This window comes from Prunus persica, chromosome G5 (assembly GCF_000346465.2).
Source record: "Prunus persica cultivar Lovell chromosome G5, Prunus_persica_NCBIv2, whole genome shotgun sequence".
Taxonomy (NCBI): domain Eukaryota; kingdom Viridiplantae; phylum Streptophyta; class Magnoliopsida; order Rosales; family Rosaceae; genus Prunus; species Prunus persica.
Genome location: NC_034013.1, coordinates 5,003,240 through 5,027,705, shown reverse-complemented (window position 1 = coordinate 5,027,705; position 24,466 = coordinate 5,003,240). Strand labels below are relative to the sequence as shown.

General features: G+C 37.9%; 5 protein-coding genes and 1 pseudogene across 11 annotated transcripts; 4 read left to right on the top strand and 2 right to left on the bottom strand.

Annotated features, from left to right (window-relative positions):
* LOC18775797 (expansin-like B1) lies at positions 1,530-3,444 on the top strand. Of its 2 annotated transcripts, none has more exons than XM_020564961.1 (5): positions 1,530-1,841; positions 1,974-2,077; positions 2,178-2,359; positions 2,609-2,741; positions 3,032-3,444. In XM_020564961.1, exons 1-5 carry the CDS (start codon positions 1,697-1,699, stop codon positions 3,230-3,232), a joined length of 765 nt encoding a protein of 254 aa, XP_020420550.1. In that variant the 5' UTR covers positions 1,530-1,696; the 3' UTR covers positions 3,233-3,444. The 2 variants fall into 2 exon arrangements, with proteins under 2 accessions (XP_020420550.1, XP_007211070.1); XM_007211008.2 differs by having other exon boundaries at positions 1,537-1,841; positions 1,971-2,077.
* Positions 3,494-6,284, bottom strand: LOC18778006 (pentatricopeptide repeat-containing protein At1g32415, mitochondrial). Its single transcript, XM_007208859.2, has one exon. The coding sequence runs from the start codon at positions 6,248-6,250 to the stop codon at positions 3,992-3,994; it is 2,259 nt and encodes a 752-aa protein (XP_007208921.2). The 5' UTR covers positions 6,251-6,284; the 3' UTR covers positions 3,494-3,991.
* LOC18776590 (dnaJ homolog subfamily C member 2) lies at positions 6,440-8,646 on the top strand. 2 transcript variants are annotated; one of them, XM_020564333.1, is made up of 2 exons: positions 6,440-7,488; positions 8,222-8,646. In XM_020564333.1, the coding sequence occupies exon 1, from the start codon at positions 6,460-6,462 to the stop codon at positions 7,429-7,431; it is 972 nt and encodes a 323-aa protein (XP_020419922.1). In that variant the 5' UTR covers positions 6,440-6,459; the 3' UTR covers positions 7,432-7,488; positions 8,222-8,646. The 2 variants fall into 2 exon arrangements, with proteins under 2 accessions (XP_020419922.1, XP_007211198.1); XM_007211136.2 differs by having other exon boundaries at positions 8,183-8,646.
* LOC18776449 (vacuolar protein sorting-associated protein 55 homolog) lies at positions 10,674-13,680 on the top strand. The gene is made up of 5 exons (XM_020564854.1): positions 10,674-10,963; positions 12,111-12,243; positions 12,368-12,407; positions 13,023-13,104; positions 13,211-13,680. Exons 2-5 carry the CDS (start codon positions 12,145-12,147, stop codon positions 13,401-13,403), a joined length of 414 nt encoding a protein of 137 aa, XP_020420443.1. The 5' UTR covers positions 10,674-10,963; positions 12,111-12,144; the 3' UTR covers positions 13,404-13,680.
* On the top strand, positions 14,733-21,364 carry LOC18776849 (probable RNA polymerase II transcription factor B subunit 1-3). Of its 5 annotated transcripts, none has more exons than XM_020564617.1 (5): positions 14,733-15,116; positions 15,226-15,466; positions 16,296-16,353; positions 17,546-20,263; positions 21,272-21,347. In XM_020564617.1, exon 4 carries the CDS (start codon positions 18,343-18,345, stop codon positions 19,627-19,629), a length of 1,287 nt encoding a protein of 428 aa, XP_020420206.1. In that variant the 5' UTR covers positions 14,733-15,116; positions 15,226-15,466; positions 16,296-16,353; positions 17,546-18,342; the 3' UTR covers positions 19,630-20,263; positions 21,272-21,347. The 5 variants fall into 5 exon arrangements, with proteins under 5 accessions (XP_020420206.1, XP_007209600.2, XP_020420207.1 ...); XM_007209538.2 differs by having other exon boundaries at positions 14,737-15,116; positions 16,210-16,353; XM_020564618.1 differs by lacking the exons at positions 17,546-20,263; positions 21,272-21,347 and adding an exon at positions 16,425-16,685 and having other exon boundaries at positions 14,861-15,116; positions 16,210-16,353.
* Positions 21,352-23,120, bottom strand: LOC18776559 (annotated as a pseudogene).

Sequence of the window (24,466 nt, the reverse complement as noted above, 5' to 3'; positions counted from 1 at the left end):
CTAAGAAAAGAATGAGGAGAGCTGTTTCAGAAGAGATGGACCAAGAAAAGACTGAGGTGCCTAAAACTCCTGCCGCACCAAACACCCGGAAAAGGGCTCCGGCTACTTCTGCTCGACATAACACTACACAGAAGGAGAAAGTGGGGTATGAGGTTGTTGAGTTTTTTTAAATTATTTTTTCTCATTGGTGTGTATTTATGGGTAGTTTGGGAAGACAATGAGGTTTACTTAGAAATTGTGAAAATTTGAATTAAATGTTGGGATGAACTTAAAATATGGGGTGAACAAACAGAAGTGCAGGGTTTAAATAGAAAAACTCTATTAAAATTAGAAATTAGAATTTATATGATTTCGATCGAGAGTTTAAAACACAACATATCCAATGATTTACATATTAGATTGTCTCGCAATTCTCTTTGGGGATATACATCTGAACCACCTATTAAGGCACTCATTACCGGAAAAACCATTGTAGGTGATGCATATTGCACCTCTACTCAGCCTGGAAGGTGCATTCTAAGTGTTCGACGAAAAGTCTAAACGAAGTCAGTTTGCTGCTGCGCTTATTTTTTTATTTTTTATTTTATTTTATAAATCTTGACCGAAGTTGCACCTCCGTTAAAAAATTCCCGAGTCTGCTTATGAACTATTTCGTCTTCCGTACTGTCATGCTATAAAATAACTTGATAGAAAATTATATTCAGGATCAACTTGGAAGGAGAGGCATGCTTGAAGTGAACTTCAAGATAAAAAGACATCTTTAATTAAGAAACTATACTTTGACAAATATATTACTGCTATCTAATAATTACCATCAATTAAATAGTGATCCACTGTGCTTATTATACACTAAACTGTAATTGCAAACAACTTTTGTAGCTTGGGCCATCTTTGTTCAATACATATGAATGAAGGGTGTTTCCTAAGAACTTCCTAACACCCAAAATAAAATCACAGCCCATGTGCCTCAAATCAAAACCAGTACTAGGTGGGAAACTTGAGATGCCTAACGTAAGGGGTTAATCTAGTGCCAAAACACCTAACTTTGCCTTGTAATTCCAATTCAAGGAAATTCTATTCAAAAGTCTCAAATCTCAATCTTTGATTTTGACCCCTCTCTGGTTTTAGGTATGCCAGTGTCAACAAAACCTATCATGGTCAAATCAATAAAAAAAATCAGCTCAAGTTGTGAGAATCAAATGTTTCTCATCTTATATACATGCTTATCCACAAATTCATACTTTTCTGCTTCTGACTTGAGAAATTGATGAATTAATAACACTGCAAACATATTTAGACTGAAACAAAGAAAATAGCACAAACTTGGATCCAATGACTTTTTGATAATTTAATACCACAGAATTCAACAAGGAAAGAAAAATCACTATCACATTTGAAAGATGAGAAAGAGGCTTTCCACAATAATATTCTACATCAAGTAAATAAATATGGCTAGGAAGGTAGCCGACAAAGGCAAGTAACAGAATTCCACTCATTCAGAAAAAAAAAAAAAAAAAAAAAAAAATCTTCAGAAGAATGTCAAAGTTGGTGAGGCTTACCAAATTGAAGTTGGACTTCATATTTTGCTATAAATACACTAACCATTTAGCTATAGCTTCATGCAGTAGCACCAACTTGCGATAAAATTCTAGCAAGAAAACTAGCTCTCATTTCATTTTGCTTGTGAGGACCTATAATGGTTTTCTCTCTGTGGTCTCAACTTTCCCTTTTCATTGTCTTGCTTGTAGTACAAACTCCAGGGGAGGCTGCAACATGCAGTGACTGTTTCGTTCATTCTCGGGCAAGTTATTATCCGAATTCTGAAGCGCAAGGAACAGATAGTAAGAGACTTTTATTTAAAGAAAACAAAATGAACAGTAGATTTCTATGTTGCAGGCATGCTATGTATGTGGTAGTGGATTTATGTGTACGCTTAATACTAATTAATATTTTTTTGTTATGATCTGTAGTAGGTGCTTGTGGGTTTGGTTCATTTGGAGCAACCATCAATGGAGGGGATGTCTCAGCTGCCTCTGACCTCTATCGCAATGGAGTCGGATGCGGTGCTTGTTACCAGGTGAGCATGCACTCCTAAAGCATGAAAATATGTGTTTGTGTGTGTGTGTTAGTGTTGAGTGTTTGTGATCAATTAATTTTTTTGCCTCATGATTTACTAGGTGAGGTGCACCAACAGCCTCTATTGCTCAGACAAAGGAGCAACTGTGGTTATAACTGACCAAGGCTCCGGTCACAACACGGACTTCATCCTTAGCAAACGAGCCTTTGGCCGGATGGCTCAAACTACAGATGCAGCTGCTTCTCTGCTGTCCCTTGGAGTAGTCGATATCGAATACCGAAGGTAAGATCCTAGCAACTTTGAGGAAGAAATAAGGCATTTTCATAGTTACACAGAGGAGGTGGTATCACTTCTGATCAATAGTTACACAGAGAAGATTGTCCCAACAGAACAATCTGTATAATTGAAACACACACAAACACATGGTTTCCTTTATCTATATATGTAGCTATTCATTTATGACAAACTTTGATGACTAGAAACTAACCAAGTAGCTCTCTCTCTCTCCCTCTCTCTCTCTTCCCAAAACAGGGTTTCATGCAGCTACCCAGGAAAAAATATTACAATCAAGATTGATGAGAACAGTAATTATCCTCACTATTTGGCTTTTGTAATATATTACCAGCAAGGGAAGAACGATATCACAGCTGTCCAGCTATGTGAGGTATATTTTCTCCTCACTATTAAACTTGTGGAGATGAGTCAAAAATGGAGGCCACATCATGCTATAACAAATTAAACTCAGTAGTTGTAGTTTCAACTAGGAAAGCAATTAAACAAAGATGAAACAGTTCTTACTCTGATCAATTACCAAATGAAATTAGAGAGCTCAGAGCTGCATATGAATCCAAGTCATATGTTCTTATCTTTTAGCTACCAACTTTACTTGCTTTATTCTTATTCTGTCATCTTCATCATCACATAATTAAAAATTCTTTTTTTCAAAATGTGCAGACACAAAATTTTGCCTGCAAACTATTGGACAGGAGTTATGGAGCAGTTTGGACGACTACCTCACCCCCAAGTGGACCCTTGCAGATAAGGATGCTATTCAGTGATGAAGATGGTGATGAGAATTGGGTTGTTCCTGAGAATAACATACCACAAGATTGGAAAGTTGGACAAACATATGACTCAGGAGTTCAAGTGAACTAATTACAGATAGACATGCAAATGCAGCAGATCAAATATTCTAATTTATAAATTTTTCTTAGTTACACAAATGTTTTGATTTGTTGTGCTTCATTAATTAATGTTTTGCTTTTGCAAATAGGAATATGCTTGAATAAGAGGATTAGTTGGCAGAATTCCTTCATGTAATCATCAGTGTTCAACCAAATTCTATAAATTATTAATTTTTTATTATATTTTTGTGTGAGTTATGTTCAATATCAATACAATAAGAGTTCCTCTTACCCTTAATGATCACACAAGTTTCTTAATGAAGGCTTCTTTTATTTTTTATTAATATTATGACTGCGACTAGATTCCTCACTTTTTAAGGCATCGGAAGGTATTGGGTGACATAATTGGCTCTCATCCTCAAATGACATAATTGGCATAATTCGTGAACCTCAGATGCCCCACAGAGACTTCTGAAAGCGAAGACTTGGTGCATCAATTAGTCCACTCTGAGGATATTCTTTCAAATAACAAAGAAATCCGTGTGGAAATTTGAATTTCCTACAAAGAAAGTTTTAGTAAAACATTATAAATTAAATACAAGAGAACACTACCACCACCCAAAAAAAAAAAAAAACACCATCAACGATCCCCTGGTGTGTTTAATATGGATTCAAAATGTAAAATAAACTACAAAAATTTGCATCAAACGAACCTCTTTCACTGATAGAAGAGGGCCCAAGTTCGAATCCCCTCCGGAATTGATCAAATGAAGCTCTTTTAACTGTATATTCACATATTTCTACCCATCTTATGATTCTGACCAATAGTCCCAAATACAAGTGATAGCATCTCATCCACTTGTGAAAGTAATTTATCTCCTGAGAGGAAGACATTAACTCTTCCTTGCAGCACAATCCAACTGCATCCAGGAACCTTTCTCACTCCTTTCAATCCCATCTCCCTTCTCAGCAATTTTTCCTCAATATGCTGACCATTAGCGGCATATATGTTACAAAGCACCACATGGGCAGGTGCATTTAAAGGATCCAGCTCCAGGAGTTGTTTGGCTGCATACCTAGCAACCTCAGCATTTGTTTCACCAAACCCGCATACACCAAGCAATGCCCCCAAAACAGCATGATCTGATTTGAAAGGTAGCCTTGAAACGAATTCTTCTGCTTCTTTTACCTTCCCAGCTCTGCCCAGAAGATTAACCATACAAACATAATGCTCCAAAGCTGGTTGAATTGCATAAATATTACTCATGGCATTGAAAAACTCCCACCCTCTGTGGACAAGCCCTGCATGGCTACATGCTGATAGTATGCCCAAAAAAGTGACAGAATTTGGGCGGGTCCCAGATTTCACCATGCATTCATAGATCTTCAGAGTCTCATTCGCATGTCCATGGTCTGAGAACCCCATGATCATGGAATTCCATGAAATCAAATCCCGCAAACTCATGTTTGAGAATGCACGGTAAGCGTCATCTATCTCCCCACATTTTGCATACATGGAAATCAGTGAGTTGTTAATAAACAAGTCAGATTCATATTGTGTTTTTATCAGCAGGCCGTGGAACTGTCTCCCAGGATCAAGATATGCCATTGCACCAGCAGCTCCAAGAAGAACTGAATATGTTGAATTTAGAGGCGAAACACCTTCTGACCTCATTTCTGAAAAGAAATCGGTAGCTTCTGCAAAAAGCTCATTTTGGATGTGCCCCGAAATCATCGCTGTCCATGCAACTGCATCTCTATCTGGCATGATCTGGAAAAGATAACAAGCCTTTGATACTTGTCCAACACTAAAATACCCAGTGATCATAGACGTCCAAGAGATCTTGTCTCGGATAGGTAGATTGTCAAAGAAATGTTGAGCCCGGGCTAGCTGTCCAATCTGTATGTAACCATTAATCATGGAATTGCAAGACTGAGCTGTACAATTACTTGAATTCTTGATAAAAATAAAGTACGCAGAATTCATGATACCAAAGGCTGAGTACATGTGAATGAGGCTCTTTGATAATCTGCCATCATAATCATCATACTCCCAACCGTTCACAATCAACTGAGCATGTAGTTGCTTGCCAAGATTAGGCACATCAATACCTGCACAAGCATATACAAGCGATATAAAGGTCTCTCCATTCGGTTTTGTGTCACAGTTCCCCTTCAATTTAAGAAATAGTGATAGAGCTTCTTTATAGAAGCCATTCCAAGCAAAGCCACCAATCATGGCTGTCCAAGAAACAACATTCCTCTCAGGCATTTTTTGAAACAAAGAATAGCCCTCATCCACATTACCAGACCTACAGTAACCAGATATCATGCTAGTCCACGTAATCACATTCCGATCCACCATCTCATCAAATAACACTCTTGCTTCTTCCATTCTACAATGCTCAGCATACCCAGAAATCATGGCATTCCAAGAAACAACATTCTTCATCGGCATTTGCTCAAAAACCCGCCTTGCTCCATCCAAATCCCCATTCCTAATCAACCCAGCAATCATGGAATTCCAAGAAACAACATTCCTCTCTGGCATCGCATCAAACAATCCCCGCGCCTCATCAATCCTCCCCGCATCTGCTAACCCACAGAGCACTGAAGTCCACGATACAACATTTCTCTCTGGCATCTCCTCAAAGAACCGCCAGCCCTCATTCAACCTCCCAGATTGGACATACCCTGACAACATCGCATTATAAGTCACAATGTTCCTCTCTGGCATGATCTCAAAGAGCATCCGAGCCTCATCAACGCAACCACTTCTCGAGTATTTTGTAAGCAAAGAAGTCCAGTGAACAACACGGCCATGGCTATTTCTTGCAGGCAATTTCTCAAGCAGCTTGCGTGCCTCTCCAAATAGATTTTGGGAAAGACAATGAAGAAGCTGTGAATCATCAGAAGTGAGTTTTGCATTATGGGTTCTTGAAAATGCAATCTGGGTTTCATAACATCGGCAATATAAATCAAAGCATCGAAGTTTGACTAAGGTTTCTGAGAAGGTAAAACAGAGGGGTCGGCAAAATGAGGCGCGCATTAACTGGTTTTCAAAAAGTTAACAGTTTCTAAAGGCTTCAACTTTAAGGACCCAAGTAAAAATGAAAAGAAATGACAGCCCCCCAAGTTATACGACTTTGAGTGTGGCTGTAAGTCACATAAACGACGCCGTCACATATGACTTTTTGAACCTACATGGACTACTATATATATGAGGCTCTCTGTTTAGCTTAGCTCTGAGATCCAACGATGGAGTTTTTGGACGAGGACGCAAGGCCAAGGTTCCTCTTCCAATCGAAAGCAGTGGCTTCTTCAGCCACAGACCCAGAACCCCATTACAAGAATCTCAACAAACCATTCATTGCCTTTACAATATTACTCTCAATTCTATTACTGGGTCTCTCCTTCTTCTTCCTCCAATCCGAACCCTACCAATCTCTCCTCATCTGGGTTGCTCTCTCCATCCTCGTCGGCCCCTTCGCTCCCGCTTCAGTCACCGGTGGTGACATCAGCGTCGGTCACGGCCAAATCCTCGACCTCCCTGAAATCACAACCCAAGTAGAGGAGGAATCGAAGAAGAGGGTGTCTCAAAAGAGATCAAAGCCGCGTCGATTTGATGAATTGGGCACAGATTCGACACCGGTGGCCGAAACTGTTAATGGGCCTGTGAGAGAAGAGAAAAAGCGTGAGGTTTCCGAAGGTAATGGTAATGGGTCTATGGTGTTTGATGAAGAGACGGAGTGGGTTGAAGAGGATGTTGAGTTTTTGAAGAAACTGCTCTTGAAGTACCCGGTAGGGAAGCTGAGACGGTGGGAGGTTATTTCCGAGTCGTTTCGGGGAAAGCATAAGGTGGAGAGTGTGATCAAGAAGGCCAAAGAATTGGGAGAGAAGAAAGTGACTGATTCAGATTCTTATGCAGAGTTTTTGAAGAAGCGTAAGCCCAATGACAAGAAAATCGAGAGTGAGAGTCAAGACTTGGGTGATGAGTTGGTGGTGGAAAATGGTGAAGTGAAGAAAGAGAGCAATGGTGGTGGGGTGAGTTGGGCTTCAACTGAAGACATTGCATTGCTCAATGCCCTGAAGGCGTTTCCCAAGGATGTGTCGATGAGGTGGGAGAAGGTTGCAGCTGCTGTGCCTGGGAAGTCGAAGGCGGCTTGTATGAAGAGAGTTGCCGAGTTGAAGAAGGGTTTTCGGAGCTCCAAGGCTTCAACAGAAGAGTAGATGAAGCAAGGGAAGATTGTCTGATTTGGAATTGGATATGCATTTTGCATTGAGGAGGTAATTTGATGATTCATTGATTTCTTTGTTTTTTCTATTCAAATTGAGAATCATTGCCTATGTTTGATTCTATTGCAATTTCATATCATAATTCCTATGGCATTTGGTGATTGCCATTACAAACATATGATAGTTGTAACTGAATTCTTCTTTTACGAATAAAAACCAAGTTATACGGTTTGATATAAAAGTTGTAATGCTATAAGGTTTCATCCAATATCATGTGTATAAACCACATGGTTTCTCGTTGGTTTTTACTGGATTAGAATTTCTGATGCTCCCTGATGCTAGAGGGACTTAAAGAGCAATGAAAAATAAATAACAAAATATGGTTTCCGATAAATCTCGGCCTCTTTCTCCCATTTGAGGCTGACAACTTACCCCCTTTTTATGTGTAATATAGTAGCAATGAATTAACAAGGCATATCTGAAGAGTTTTTAGGTGACTTAATGTTCGCAGTGAAAACAAACTTAGGTACGTATATTTGGGTCAAAACTTTGTAAAGATTGACGGAATCGCATCTTAGAAATGAAATAGTGGTGACCCTGGTACGTATATTTGGGTTAAAACTATGTAAAAAAGGTAAAAACTGATGAATTAGTGGTGATATCAGTGACGTCTTAGAAACTAATGAAATGATATGAGTTTTGTGTTCTAGGCCAGCATTGACTAATAAGAATTTGTATTTACTAGATCATGGAACAGTTTGAGATTGTTTTCAGTCGTGTACAATGAAATTCCAGTGACTGAACCCATTGAGAAGATATTTGATTCTTTCTGGAATCTTCATAGAACAGAAGGCAGAGAAATAAGAGATGTGAAAGCTGAGAGGGACCACAACAGGGTGACCTTGATTTTATCATACATCTGGTGGCTTGCCAAAATCTCAGTTGATTCTGATAATGAGCAATTTATAGTTCAAGCAGGGTTGAGCAATCCTTTCCATATTCGAAGGACTTTCTGTCAGAGAGTTTTGAGGCCTATCAACTTTCTTGCAATACTCATAGATTCTTATGTTTTTTTTTATAGTATTCTTTGAAAAGGTTCTTAAGTGAGGCTTATTTATTTATTTTTTCCTAATGTTAGATCAGATATGAACAGCTAAAATACATAATGGGTGAGATACATTTCAATAGATCTCAATTCTCAACCATTCATCTAAAGGTTCAAAAACAGGGCGGGGGAGGGTGTGGAGCTGGTTTTTGGTTATATCCGAGTGGATATCCAAACTAATCTGCCTTCTTATCAACCTGATGCTTGTCGTGCTGATTTTATCAAATGGCATTTCCCCCCTTGCTCCCCTTCTGCATTTACTTGGAATGTGATTCAGTTATACATACAATCAGGGAGTACTTTGGTTAAGCTTTTTTGATTTCTTCAGTCCATACTAAGGGTGACTACTAGAGGGCGTTGAATGCAAATCTATTCTCCTAGTCCTACTCATGTTCCTTTCGACCTGGCCACCTTTTATTTTTATTTTTATGGACCTATGGTGAGGGGATATGGAGGCAATTAATGACCAAATGTGGCTCTACATGGCTCTCTACATCTTGGCACCATTATGTTCATATGGTTTCTAAAGCTGGTAAGGATTATTTCCAATATCAGCAAGAAGCCTAGTGTTGTTCTTGCAGTCTACTGCATATGGTGTGAGACAAACAATCAGGTGCAGACTTGCTACTGTGAAATTCAAGAAGCCCCCTTGCAATAGAACCACTGCTCTTGCATGGCATCCCTCTGACTCTTGTCTTAGCAAAGTGTTTGTTTTGTCTGCTTTTGTGTTTTGTGCCCCCTTTGAGTTTGTTTCATGTTTGCCTCGCTCATCTTCCTAACTTTTTTCCTTTTCTTTTATTGTTAACTTTCTAATGCAATTATGAACTTGTTATGTGCTACGATGGGGTAAATTTTATTCTTGCTAAATTTTCACGTTACTATCCGGAAGTTTACCGAATTTCAGCATTTCATTTCTTGTCATTTTTGTACACGGAACTTTGGTTTCACTACAATTCCATACCCTCCGTCCCTCTAGCCGACAAGAGATTCGGTAACCCATGACACGACAAGTACTACATGGACCAGCATATTAAATTTTTTTAAAAGTAAAGAAAGTCTTTCTTTTTTGTCTTGAAGAAGAGAGGAAGAAGAAAGATGGTATATAAATGTGGTCTCCCTTCTTAAAATCAGGCTCGGCCTATAGCCTATACGATTAGGTTTTTTGTACTGATTGTATTCGTTTACAATTCAATTTTCCCTTTCCTTTATTTTTTTCACAGGACCTCCAAATTCTTAGAACCGACCCCCTACCTAAAACAAAACTTTTCTTCACTGTCGTTTAGTCGCTCTCTCTCTGTCTGTCTGTCTTTATCATTTCTAATGCATTTTCTCAAAGGTCCCTCTCATCAATTTGGATGCTTATTATTAGACCAATTGCTTCTTAATTTGACCGACCGCTAAACCAGTCCTTCAAACCCAAAACCCAGCAACCATGCATGTCCAACCAAAACTAATCTGATTAATTAGCTCCTACTCCTATTTCTTATCTCTCTCGTGTCATCTCCACCATCTCAAGTCAAAATAATCAAACATTTACCTTGGGACCCACTGGATCTAAATCACACAACTAAAAAAGATATTTATTGTTTTATTACTTTTCTATTTTCTATTTTCTATTTTTATTTTTTATTTGGTAATAAAATCAAGGTAAAAATTTACTTTTGGTCATTGTTGTTTGTCATTTTTATCATTTGGTCTCAGTACTTTCAATTTTGAGCAATTCAATGGCACATTTCAATTTTTGTAAAATTCCTCCTAATTTCATTAAGCTTTGACCACGTGGAAGGGTATTTCAGTCTACTTGAGCTATGTAACGGTAAAACACATGCTAAACCTCTTGCCATTTATTTAGGTGCAATTTTGGAGCTTAGGGTTTTGAAAAAATTTGCATCTTTTAGTTCAAATTTGGGTGAATGAGGAGGAATTTGAGTGGAGTGGACTGTCTGAGCAAATTTCTGTACGAAAAATATTCGCAAGTTGATTCTTCATTCTTCGAGCTTTCTTCTCCCTCCTCTTCTTTGATTTTTGTTTCGAATTGGAAACTATAAACATAAAATTAACAAAATTGAAAATATGAAGACAAAAGTGGTAAAATCAGCAAATTACGAAGACCACCGAATATGACTTTCTTTTTTTGTTCCCTAAAATGAACAATATAATTATAAATTACCGAAAATAGCTCTGACCTCTCCCAATCCAAACTCACTGTGTTGCTGCGTAGCTGTAACGGTAAACCATCCCTCCTCCTGTAGAGTGAAAGGCACAGAGTGTCTTGTCTCGCATCTTCTTCGCCCTTCCATGTTGCTTTTAATATAGAAATACAACAATTACTGCAGCGCCCGATCCAAACTCCCCCACCGCTACGCGTTTCGTTTCGGGGAAAACTAAACGTTTCTGGCTCTAACCTCCAATTCGCCTCTGGTAAGCCTTCCTCCACATTTTGCACCACTCAAGCTTTTCATACATTTTTAAGCATCTTCGTTTTGGAGCGTAGTTAATTTAGGTTCTTAGGGTGTATAATTCGTCTGTTTAAGCAATGTTAGTCGAATTTTATGTAAAATTCAGGTGATTGCGATTTGTTTGATGGGTTATTGTAATTCACAAATGATTTATATAAAAAAAAACCTCTGAAGTTCATCTATTCATCGCCATGCATTTGATTTTATGCTCAGAATTCACCTCTTTTTGTATTTCATTTGAAGGGTTGCAGCTGTGATCCTATTTTGCAGACCCTTTGCTAATTGGAATTGATTTCATTTCTTTGTGCCACAGAAGTACTGAGAATGATTGTGTTTTTGTGATTGAGTAACAATGTGAATTTTTCTACATGACTTTGTTCCCAAGTGGGTCAGGTTTGTTTAAAGAAATAGGAGTTGCATCTCAGCTCCATTTCCAATTTAAAGGCTGTTATGTTTTTTAGTACCTTAGCTACATATTAGACCAGAGCTACGTATATTTGTATACCCGGGTCATGGGTATGTTGATTGCGCACAACGTTAGGAGCATCTTGCATTGAGAAATGAACTCTATATGTATGTATATGTAAGTAGGAGATGGGCAATGAATGCACCTGTTAACCGTAGGACTCTGTGGAACAGTTAATCTGTATTGTAGATTTTGTGATGATTTTTCAACTGCAAAACACTTTTTTTAATTACTGGAGAAGTTATAAGGCATGATTGTTGTGGAATAAATCAATGAGCAAGAGAAAGAACAAAACCGCACATACATGTACAAGCCATGAGAGAATGATTCAAGTGGTTCAGTAGTTCACTCTATGCCAGGGACTAACCTTCGGAGATTGATCTATGGAATGAACATACAAGTGTTGGTTTAGAATATTTACAATACTTGAGTGAAAGGAAGGGAGATCATCAATTTACCCAAAAAATCACCGTCATCCTTCCATTGTTTCAATCTTTGGGTTGACCACATACATTCTGTGGTATGACTGCTAGAATATTTCATGTATTTGTTTATGGTGGACTGCTTTCTTTTATTTGTTTTTGTCAGTTTTTGCTGAGTTTATGCTTTCCATATATTCATTTTATTCACATCATAATTTCAGTTGCTCCCCATCTATGAGGTGAGGTAAGTACTCAATGGCAGATTTACCAGGCTATATGCGTGCCTGCTTGCATACTGGGAAACTTGCTGCCTTGGCAATTTTGGTCTCTGGAGGGATTGTATTGCAAATTTTGGTGGGTAGTGTTCATTCTTGTCAATTATATTTGCTGAATTCATTTGTAAATCAGTAAGCTTTTTATCTCTTCTAAGGTTAATAGTCATCCTATGTGTTCTCATCTATCACATGTTTTGCGGCAGGCATGTGCTTTGTACAATAATTGGTGGCCGATGCTTACTAGTACGTACTGAACTTTTGGGTCTTTAATTTATTACTTTTTTACAAATTTAAAATTGTTGTTTTCCTTCGTAAACTTGCTATATGATGCCTTTTCTTTTGGCCAAATAAGCTGTTATGTAATGGTACATGTTAATGTATTTGTGAAATGATAAGTACATCAATACTATAAAAGATTTCAATTTTTGGATTCTCTAGCTTCTTTAAGAAAGCATCTTTAAGGGTACTCATATTCTGTTCCCTTTTATCCACTTTTTGTTTTCCTTTAATTATCCCAGTACTCAAATGAATAAAATAGATCTGAAAACATTCTTTTGGCAAAGTTTCTCATCTCTTTGCTTCATTGTTTCAGAACTTTTTTTTTTTTTTTTTCATATTTGTCTTGGCCTGACTGGAAACGGGAGCTTTTGAGCATTATATCAGGTAGTAAAAGGATAGTGATAGGGCTAGATGTTGACTGACATCTAGCAACAAGATGTACAGACACAGGTTGAGGAAAATAAAAACATTTTTTAAGAACCTTAGTTCCCCACAGAGAATTCCCTTTATGTAGGTTTTCAATGATTTGCATGACGACTTGCATGCTAATGGTTTAGTCATCACTTTGTTCTCTTGCAGTAATAATGTATGTGCTTCTTCCCATGCCATTGCTGTTCTTTGTGGGATCTGATTCTTCTGTACTTTCAGAATCTGATAATGGGTTTGTCTTTCACCCTTTGAACTTACTGTAATATCCATTGTTTTCAATCTAAATCTCCTTCAACATTTCTCAGCTTCTTACTTGCTTCCTAACAATGATGAAACAGATGGGTTAATGCAACCAAGTTCCTGACTGGAGCTTCAGCTATTGGCAGCATTGCAATACCTGCTATCTTAAAGCATGCTGGTGTTATTGGTTGGGGAGCCATGGCAATGGAGCTCGCGTCCTTTTTCGTATTTGTACTGGCAATCATGTGTTACATTCGAACGAGTGATGAAGACAGCTACAGTGCAATCTGAGATACGGCTCTCCTGGAGTCCTGCCAGATTTCTGTAAAGATGTGTTGTATTTGCCCGTAGGATGTTTTTATTTCTTGGTGAGGGTTACCTGCAATAACAGCTTGTTATTATATATCTAGAAAACCTTTTTTTTAAATATTTTCTCTCCCTGTTGAGTGTTATTCTTTATCCCTGTAATTGAGTGTGGTGTTGTATCAAGTATGTTTTAACATCTCATTATAGAAAACTCTTATGTGAAAATTGAATTAAGTATGAAGTAGCCTGCCTTGATGTCGAATTCTGGTGTGAATTTGGGCATTCTTGCTTGAGATTGATGTCAACCTTCCTATACTAAATGGAAGAGGTTCTACCCTAATTAATTAAAATTTTGTTTTTTTTAAGGGGAGTCAATTTCTGGGGTTTCCTATAGAAAAATTGTCTTGCTGGGCAATAGAACAATATAGGGGTCTAGATGAGACTTGTAAGACATAATATTAATATGTTAATGTTGCCTAATTTAAAAATTCAGTTGTAGCTTTTGTAAGTTTACAAGATTGCCAGTGGAGAGTATAGCTCAATTGGTCGAGCTCTTTCATCTCCACTTATGTGGGCAGATGTTCGAAATTTCAAACACTCAATGAATATTTGTGTAAACCTATCTCCCTTAATTACTCATACTAAAAATAAAAAATAAAAAAAATTCACAAGACAGTAGTCCAATTTAATTGAAATAGTCTAGTCGATGGTTTTTGTAGTGCATATGTTGGTGTGGTCATCACATTCTAAGTATCATTTCTTAAGGATCTTCAACCTTAATTTAGGGTTTCTTAACTAACACTTTGTCTAGTGACATGTCCCTTTTTAATGTTCTAAAAAGTTATAACATTTCATACCCCTTAACTGCTCTTATAAAAATATTTTATGATTTAAATAACTTTTTTATCCATGCTTTGCTCAATACATTTAATTTCGTCCTTATGTTTTCAATTTAACCTATTTGGTTCATACATTGTAATTTGTTAACTATTTTAGTTATTTTTATATAATTTAGACATTAACGTGCATGTGTCACATGCAAAGACTCAGAGTAGATTTGCATAAAATTAAACAAAAGGGATCAAGTTCAAAAGACCAAAATAAAATTTGAGCAAAACACTTGAACAACAATGGTACTTAACTAAATCAAACAAAATAATTAATTTGTATCAAATCAAAGCAATAATAACAAATAAGCAATGTTAGCATTAGTCGCAACTGTGTTGCCATAAGTGATAACTTTTATACTTGTCATAGCGTGATTGACACCCGACTAAAACAGTGTCATTCCATTTTTTCTGCTAGTCGCACAAGAAAAACTTATATGCAACCATTTGACCCAAAATAAAAAAAATTTAAATACAACAAAGATAAACACTATTTTGTTACCCAACTAATAATACCATGATAATTATCACGCTTGTCATAACCTTACAAGAATACTTTTCTCAGTGTTACTTCCCTTTCATAAAATTCGCACAGGGTCTTACAACGCATCAACCGCGCACGCGTGACAATAGAAAAGCATAAAGAGCTCTGATTCTCAATAAGAAGCGTGACAATAGACACCGCCACCATGGAAGATATCCAGGCCAAGGCCGAGGAGCTCCGTCTCCAACTCTCCTCCTTCCACTTCAACTCTGCAGCTCCACCTCCTAACCAAGACTTATATAATAATAATACTGAGAACAATTTTGGGTACAATCCAAAAACTCCTTTTTCTTTCCCCAGTGTGCGATTTCGACCCTCAAAACTCGAAACTCTGATTCAACTGATGATGTTTTCTTGTTTTGTTTATGATTCACAGTGATGGCCAAGAAGTGTTCTACGACGACGACGGTTTGCTTTTCAATATTGGGTTCGGAAATGTGATCGTTGTTGATAACCTTCCGATTGTGAAGGCGGAGATGGCCCAGCAGCTCGAAAGCGAAATCCGACGAGTGTTTAGTGAAGTTGGTGTTATTAAAGAAGATGGGTTTTCGATGCCTCTTAATCCCCTGAACCAGAAAACCTTGGGTCGTTGTTTTATAGAGTTCAGTTCTCGTCAGGTACCCTTAATTTCGTTTTGTGTTAATTTATGTATTTTTCTTGGGTTTGTTCATTTTTAATTAATGTTTTGTTTAATGTATCATCAACAATGAGTGAACATAGTTTGGTACCACTCACAAATTCACAATCATGGCTATTAGATTGTGAGTTAATAATTTTGAAATGAGGGTAGAACTAAAATTGAACATTGGATACTTGATAGAAACTCCATTTTACCACTAGAAAAAGAATGGGAAAGATTTATTGTGCTGTTCAATGTTATTGCTTTGCTCCTCCAAGCATGGATGGAACGAAACAAGAGGACTTTTTTTGAAAATGTTAACGGGAGGAAGTGGAAGGCCTGTGGGATAGAGTTCGTTTTTAGGCTTATTTGTGGTCTTCAATTTCCTCAGACTGTCAAATTCTAGTTTTACTCGTTCATCTTTGGTCTTGAATTCTCTATTGTTTGGACATTGCATGCTGTTTGGGTTAGATATCTTGTATGCATTCCAGACTTCCTGTAAGCAGCTTGTCCACTATGCATTGTGCTTTTGATTCACATCAACAGACAGTTTGATCTCCTTTCTTCCAGTGTTATAGGTTTAAAATGAAAATGTGTTTAATAGATGGAAACATGCACACTCAATATGCCTAATAGTGTCTTTTTATTACAAGGTGTGGACTAATTGTTGTGTAATTGTAACATCATGCACGCATCCATGCATTTCTTTGCCCTCTCATATTCTCATGCTTGCCTTTGTAGGAAGCTGAACTTGCTAGGGTCAAGAGAGATGGATACAATTTCAATACACAAGCGCTGTCAGTAACCCTGTATGATGACTTGGACAGGTTCATTGATATCACTGATGTGGGGACAACACCAGAAACTAATCCATCCGCTTGTTTGGTAATTTTCCTAACCTCTCTTTGCCTATCAACTATCGTTTTATTGATTTTATATTGTTCTTATGCTTGTAGTCTTGTCTATCAACTCCACCTTTCTATATTCAAAACCGAAGTCTGCCTACTTCTATGGCACATGGCACATTTAGATATTGTATACCTTCATATGGATAAATTGTAACTTAAGAAGAGAGAACCCAGATGCTATGAGTGATTGAGTGGACAATATTCATTTTAAATTTGTTGCCACGATAGCTAATTATTCTATATTTACATATAAAAATGTGTTTTTTTTAACTTCAATAAAGAAGTCAATCTGCTTCCTTTTCCTTTTCATTAAATTTTTCTATAATTTTCTTGGTATCTCAGAGCACTTATAGTCATTTAGTTGAGAATAGCATATACGGTGAAGTATAACTGAAGAATTTGAATGCAATATAGGACAGAGCTTATGGATAGAAATGGTAGCTTTTTGGTATAACAAACTGTTTTCTTTGGCTTCTCATTATTAAAGACCACTTACAACGCAGCCATTTCACTAGAGTCTAAGTGTCCTACATCATGAGCATGCTGCTCACATGTGCTATACAGAAGTACATCATGGTGCACTTGCAGATTATGCTTGTACTATGGCACAGCTAATGCTTCTCACAGTCCTGTTATGCCATTGATGATTGGTGAATGATTAATGGTGATCCTTGACCTTGCAGGGGTAGCATGAAACTTTGGTAATGATTACTACTTGTAATCTCAACTAGTTTTCATGTTAGTGTCTTGACACTGGTGTTAAACTGTAATGGAAAAAGCATTTCTTAATGGCGGAACTCACTGCTAGCACTGTCACATTTAGCAATGCAAACTTATTGCGTAGGTTATTGTTCTTCAGTTTCTTAGAGTCATGAGAGTCTCGTACATGCATTATCATGTTGTGTTTTGAATCTTTAAGGGGTTGGACCATGAAATACTTTATTCGTCTTATTTTCTTCGGCTCTGGCAATCACAAACTGGAACAATAACAAGGCTTTTCCTATGTAGTTAGTAATGTATGTGTTGCATCATTGGACGCTCATTTTTAGCACGACTTTGGAATGAATGAACAGCATTACAGAATCTGATAGAAAATTTACGTTCAGAGTACTATCTTGGTATTCGTTTTTCCTTTTTGTTAAAAAAAGAAGATTAAATCTGTGATGCAGTCCTCAAGGTATTCAGGGCCACCATCCTTACTCAGTCCCTTGAAAGAGGAAGATGAAGTACCTGGAGAAGAACGTCAAGAAGACCAAGGCACTGATGAAGGAGCAAGATTTAGGGGAAGTCACTGATGAAGATTCCAATGAAGGGGAGGGAGACGTGCTGAAATCAATTGAATTTCAAGTGCTGTAATTTTGAAGATTACCTCCGGTCCGGATTTACTTACGAGTGAATATACGGAAATTTTTCATCCCATGTTGCTCAACCAACCTCATACAATTGCTTTCGTCTGCCATTTAGTAAAATGTCTTGCATTCGTCGACCAAATCATCCAACGAAATCGTCTGGTTGTCATTGGTGTCATGATGAGCCTTTAAAAGTAATCCAAGAAAATCACTCCCTTTCATCTCCAGACATTGCCTTCTTTTCTCTTTTCTTAACACTCTCTAAGCTTCTCCATTTCAATCACATCGCTGGTTTTAACAACTAAACATGAGATCAGAAATTTTATCTTTTCTCGTACACGCTTTCAGGAATTTTTCCTTTTCTAGTACGCGTTTAGGAATTGGGGGGCCTCGGTTCGCCAATTCAAAAAGATTCACAAACGCAGAAGGCCAAGAGGGCAAAAGAGTAAAACAACACATAAAACCATTCGAATAATCCTACTAGGAATAGGAAATAATTCGAGTAATCCTACTTGGAATGGGAAAACCAAATAAATCCCTCCCTCGGTCTGTCTATAAAAGCACATCTCACCTGCACATCGTTTCCTCAAAATTAAATATTCTAAACTCCTCTGGAGATGTCGTGGTGTATGCAACTGGTGAAGCGTGCTAATTACAAGGCTACAGTGAGAGATCCTGGGGCTCTTGGGGTTTTAACTATGACGGAGAACAAGTTTGTGTTCAGCCCAAACGTTCACATGTCCACCGCCGCGAAACCGGCGCTCGATGTGGAGTTCAAACAAATTACATGTCTCAAAAACACTAAGGAGGGAGGAGATAGACCACCTTGGCTTCGTCTCAGTGAGAAGGACAAAACTTACATCTTTGAGTTTGCAAGTTTTCGTGATCTTCATGTATGCCGAGAGTTTGCAGCCAATGCGCTTGCTAAGCGTGGAGAAGCTGCAATACCTCCTTGTTCTTCTGATGAACAAATCTGTACAGCAGAAATAATGCACCGTATGAAGTTATTACAAGAAAGCAGTGAGTTGCACAAACTTCATATGCAGTATGTAATGAGTGGTGTCCTAACTGAAGCTGAGTTCTGGGCAGCTAGGAACCAGTTTGGTGATGTAGATAGCCGTCCAAAGCCAAAGCAACGGGTTGGTTTCAGAAACTCAATGATAATGGACACCAAACCCATGACGGATGGCCGGACAAACAAGGTTACTTTTAGTTTGACTGCAGAGATTAAGTATCAGATTTTTGCCCTGAAACCAGCTGTTCAGCAGGCATTTCTTGCTCTGGTTCCCAGTAAGACTACGGAAAAAAACTTTTGGACGAAGTATTTCCGAGCTGAATACCTCCGAAGCACAGGAAATGCTGCTGCAGCTGAAGCAGAAGCCGCCGATGATGAGGAACTGGCAATGTTTTTGAAGGAGGATGAGGTATTGGCAAGGGAAGCTCGTCGAAAGCTTCGACGGGTTGATCCAACTTTGGACATGGAAGCTGACCAAGGAGATGATTATACGCACCTTCCAGATCATGGGATATTCTTTCGGGATGAGGTGTACAGCAGGAGAAGTACTTTATCACAAGACCTTAACCGGCAAGGTGCTGTTGTTCTTCAAGGAAGAAGCATCGTCGAAGTTGATGAGAGTGGTGTGCAGGGGGGATTTGGTAGGATTGCTCGGACGACTGAGATGGAGGATCTTCAAGAACCTCACCATCTTCATGTTGCTCAATTATTATGCATGAAGGATCCTGGAGACTACTTTGACACGCAACAAGCTAATAATGCAGTTAAAACTGAGGAAGCATACGGCTCCTTGAGGCAGTCTATATCTAAAATCAAGAGCATTGGATTGGGAAATTCCACAGTTGCAGCAGAAATTGCTCTTACGATTTTTAATGCAACATCATTTTAGTGTTAATTACCTTGTCCATTCCTTTTCTGTCAATAAGGTGTGTTTTCCAACAAAAAAAGAAAGAAAAATCCATCTTTCTCTTACCTAGATTCTAGAGGGTGTACAGGTCCAAAAACCATGAACACCTCTTAGCTGTACAATCAACATACCACAAAGGGATGATTGGTGTATCCAAAATCAATGACATGTACATCACGTACGATATATTTGCCAAACAGAAAGTAAAAGTAGCATTAACTAGAGGCATTCAAAACTTATAGCAGCATGCACTTCCCGTTTAAGCTCGAGCAAAGGTTGCTGTCTTGCATCCTCTTCCTCCACCTCTTCATCACTCTCATCCACTGATTCACCACAAAATAATTGTCGGACAGTATTTATCACAATTTTCTCAAGAGAAACAGCAGTCTTTATCAAGAACATGACGATTTTGACAACACTTTGACGACCACGATACCCTACAATTTCCACAACTTCCAGGTGATGATGGAAACATGTGTTAGCAGCCTTCTTAAGCTTTACTTCTGGAAATTTGAATTGCATATCTACACCAACGAAGAAAACTATCAGGGGTAGGACCACTAAACAAGAATCAAGCATCTCTCAACGAAGCAAACCTAATACATCTGCTTGTGTGGTAATTTTTTTAACCTCTCTTTGCCTATCAACTCCGCTTTTCTATATGAATATAGAAAGTAACATGTTTCTTATTTATATTAATATTATTCAATACCCAAGTCTGCCTTCTTCTAGACATATTGAGATATTGTACACCATATATGAAGAAATTCGAACTAAAGAAGAGAAGCCAGATGCTATGAGCGATTGAGTTGCCACGATAGCTAACCATTCTATATTTACATGTAAAAAATGTGTTTTTTAAACTTCAATAAAGAAGTCGATCAGCTCCCTTTTCCTTTTCATTTCCTAAGTTTTTTCTTTAATTTTCTTGGTATGTGAGGGCGTTTACAGTCATTCAGTTGAAAATAGCATACACAGTGAAGTATAACCGAAGAACTTGAACGCAATATAGGACAGAGTTATGGATATAGATGGTAGCTTTTTGGTATAACAAACTGTTTTCTTTGGCTTCTCATTATTAAGGACCTCTTAAAACTCAGCCATTTCACCAGAGTCTGAGTGTCCTGACACTCACTGGAGCAATTGCAATTATAGTTGTGCTATAGCACAGAAAATGCGTTTCATGGTCCTGTTATGCTATTGGTGAGTGGTGAATGATTAATGGTTATCCTTGAGCTTGCAGGGGCAGAATACAACTTTAGTAATGATTCCTACTTGTAATCTCAACTAGTTTTCATGATTATAGTGTATTGACACTTTGTGTTAAGCATTTCTCGATGTAAGTTGTGAAGAGTTTAACCATAGATAATCTCTTAACCGTCCCATCAACTAAGTGGAACTCACTCCCAGCGGTGTCAAATTTAGCAATACAAACTTATTGTGTAGGTTAGTGTTCTTCAGTTTCTTAATGACTCTGAAGGTCTCATCACCGTCTCATACATTGTCAGCATGACTTTGGAATAACTGAACAGCATTACAGAGTCTGTTAGACATTTATGTTTGCAGTACTATCTTGGAATTCGTTTTGCCTTTCTTTTAAAAAAAGATTACATCTATGCTGCAGTCCTCAAGGTATTCAGTCCTTACACAGCCCCTTGAAAGAGGAAGATGAAGTACTTGGAGAAGAACGCTAAAAAGACCAAGGCAGAGAACTGGGACAGCAAAGGAGCAAGATTTAGGGGAAGTCACTGCATCAATGGGAGTGATGGGTTTTGGAGGGGAAGGATAGTATGAAGAATAGAAATGTGCATGAAAATTTAAAGGGATGAAGATGCCAATGAAGGGAAGGGAGACGTGCTGAAATCAATTGAATTTCAAGTGCTGTAATTTTGAAGATTAAGTCCAGTCTGGATTTATTTACAATCGAATATACGGAAATTTTTCATCCCATGTTGCTCAACCAACCTCATAAAATTGCTTTCAAGCCTGGCATTTATTTATCTATTTATGGCAAAAGTTATCGGTTTAAAGGTGCTGCAATGAAAACGCCCATCTGGCAGGCAGAAATGATAGATTTAAACAGCACCCTTTATGTGCATTTTTTCAATGTTACAGCATCCAGTTCTTATTCTACAGATAAAGCAACCATGAAGTGAAATGACAAGTTTATTGACTGTTCATTATAGTCTTCATGTCTGCAAGGAAGCAAGAACAGGAAGCAACTCCTAACACAACAGAAAGCTGAGGTTCCATCTTCATAAGCAAGTGCAACAATTGTGGGCAGTTCAGAGTGAGTGTAGCATTACTTGAACTTCATGTTGTGGACGAACTGTAAGAAATTGAGATGGTGAGTGAGTATAAGCTGGGGAAAGAGTGAAGGCATGGCGTTGCAAAATCATCGACAGAGCAATCTTTGCTTCTGTAATTGCAAAGTTTAAGCCCACACAAATCCGAGGTCCCATTCCAAAGGGTAAGAATGCTGCTATATTCTCGTCTGTAGCTTTAACAACCCCTTCAGCAAACCGCTCTGGTTTGAAGAGCTGCACATCTTGTCCCCAGAGTTCAGAATCATAATGAAATGCTACAATTGGGATGGCCAATTCAAGGTTAGCCGGAAGAATGAGCCTTCCCAGTTTAACTTCCCTTTCGACTCTTCTTCTAATGACCAAAACAACGGGTGGATATAACCTCAGGGACTCGTACATGATCATACTCATCTGCATATGCGTGGAAATCAAAGTTAGAGAGAGCAAACAAATCAGGAGTTCATACTTTAATTCAGTTCTTGACTTCCATACAGTTTTTAGTTTCGCAATGCCTTTCGGGTTTGGAGTTTGCTTGCCAAATAATTGTAGGACCTCTTTTCTTGCTTCCTCTTGCCAATCTGTATGTAATATGTAATGCCAGAAGAAAGACAGTCCAGGCAAGAAAAGTAGCAGTGCTTTCATGTCCGGCCAAGTAAAATGTCTTGCATTCTTCGACCAAATCGTCCAACGAAATCCTCTGGTTGTCATTGGTGTCAAGATAAGCCTTTAAAAGTAATCCAAGAAAATCACTCCTTAAGCTCCCTTCTTCTCCAGGCATTACCTTCCTTTCTCTTTTCTTAACAATCTCTATAATGGTTTCGCGTATTCTTTTCTCAAGCTTCTCCATTTCAATCTCATCGTTGGTTTTAACAAACCTACTGAAATATAAATTGAGCGAAAAAAATAAACGTGAGATCAGAAGTTTGAGATTTTGTTAAGAGGAAGTTACCTGAGGCCAGGAAACTTGGGTTTCAAAGCAGTTTTAAATGTTAAGGAGGATATCTTCAATAGCATCTCAAAAATGTCTTTCCCTTCTAAGTAGCTGCTTCCAAATGCTGTCCTGGAAATTACTTCTGAAGTCAACAACCTAAATTCTTCAAACACCTCAATCTCCTTGGCTTCATGATTTTCCCACCTTTCTAGCATCGTGTCAGCACTAGCTATCATTGCATGAATCTGACAATACTAAACCAACACCAACACCACTATCATGCAATTAGCAGATTTATGTTCAATTATTTCCCAATCTTCACTAAATGACCGTAGATAGTGTTATTGATTCATAGATAAATATTGACGCACACGCTGACTCATTACAAGACCATTTCCTAATAGCTTCATCACAAAGGCTACCGGGTTGGATTTTGGATAAGCTCTATGTTTGTTATTCAGTATCTCCTTGCATAACTCAGGATCCACAATGACCAAAACAGGTTGAGGACCATCCCATTGAAGAAAAGTCTTCCCTAATATTACAAAAAAGAGGACGAAATTTATCCAGGGTTTAAGATTTAACGAGAAATGTTATCTTGTCAGACTATGAATCTGGACCATTGATCAAGTTAAGTTTTAGGAGAATGCGTGGTTCATGTTCACAGTGTGACAAAGAGATTGACTTTAGATTTAAAAACCATAGGTTAAAAGCTAAAGATTTCATTACCATATATCTTTGTCCATGAGTGCAAATGAGGTTGAACTAGAGCAAAGACGTCATGTGACAAATTTCTAGGCCTTGCCATGGCTTCTTTTTGCATGTTGGAGATTTCTTGGGTGTTTCCATGGATAAGTCTGTAAGAAGGGCCTTTGATCCCTTGCAAAGCCATCAGCTTCTGTATTTGAGTTGGCGTCCACCATAGTTTGTGAAATATCTTGAAGAAAGCTGCTAAGACGATGAAAAGACACACTAAGGTTGTAACTTGTGGCTACTTGGTCTCCAAACCAACTCATGCTTCTTGTTGCTTTTCTCTTAATTCTGATTTGCTTTTAGTTGATAAATTATAGAAAATTCTAATGTGCTCTAGAGCATCAATACATCAAAGCTTTCAACCGTTGGATTTAAAAGTTTTGATCTTATGGCTCAAAATAATATGTGAAGAAAAATCACTAAAATCACCTAAAAAATTTGAATAACCTGCTGTAGTGGGTTTTCTTTGCCTCGAAGAAGAAAGGCTCAGCGTGTTTGGGGTTGTAATCCAGCGCTTCTCACTTTTATGACTTTTTGAAATGATCCATTAGCAAGGCGTCACATGTCAATTTTTAATTGGACTATCTTCATAAATTCATTAAAAAGTCATACGTGCTCTGAAAAATTCATCGAAAATTACTCCAAACTTGTAATCACGTATACTTTTATCTTGTGACCTCCAAATCACATGTACTTTGGTTAGATTAATTGGTATTAATTTTAGTTAGATTAATTGTGTAATTGACATGGATTTTGTTCATATTTGATCTACAAAAAATTAAACCCAATTCCCTTCTCCCCTTCTCCTACCCGACTTAGCAGCCAAACC

What these genes read in the sequence shown, in the direction of transcription:
- LOC18776590 (XM_020564333.1), top strand. Translation starts at nt 6,460, where the DNA reads ATGGAGTTTTTGGACGAGGACGCAAGGCCAAGGTTCCTCTTCCAATCG.
- LOC18775797 (XM_007211008.2), top strand. Translation starts at nt 1,697, where the DNA reads ATGGTTTTCTCTCTGTGGTCTCAACTTTCCCTTTTCATTGTCTTGCTT. An exon ending in TGAAGCGCAAGGAACAGATA is followed by an intron (nt 1,842 to 1,970) that starts GTAAGAGACTTT and finishes TATGATCTGTAG; the next exon opens with TAGGTGCTTGTGGGTTTGGT. An exon ending in GATGCGGTGCTTGTTACCAG is followed by an intron (nt 2,078 to 2,177) that starts GTGAGCATGCAC and finishes ATGATTTACTAG; the next exon opens with GTGAGGTGCACCAACAGCCT.
- LOC18776449 (XM_020564854.1), top strand. Translation starts at nt 12,145, where the DNA reads ATGGCAGATTTACCAGGCTATATGCGTGCCTGCTTGCATACTGGGAAA. An exon ending in TTGGTGGCCGATGCTTACTA is followed by an intron (nt 12,408 to 13,022) that starts GTACGTACTGAA and finishes GTTCTCTTGCAG; the next exon opens with TAATAATGTATGTGCTTCTT. An exon ending in CTTTCAGAATCTGATAATGG is followed by an intron (nt 13,105 to 13,210) that starts GTTTGTCTTTCA and finishes ATGATGAAACAG; the next exon opens with ATGGGTTAATGCAACCAAGT.
- LOC18778006 (XM_007208859.2), bottom strand. Translation starts at nt 6,250, where the DNA reads ATGCGCGCCTCATTTTGCCGACCCCTCTGTTTTACCTTCTCAGAAACC.
- LOC18776849 (XM_020564617.1), top strand. Translation starts at nt 18,343, where the DNA reads ATGTCGTGGTGTATGCAACTGGTGAAGCGTGCTAATTACAAGGCTACA.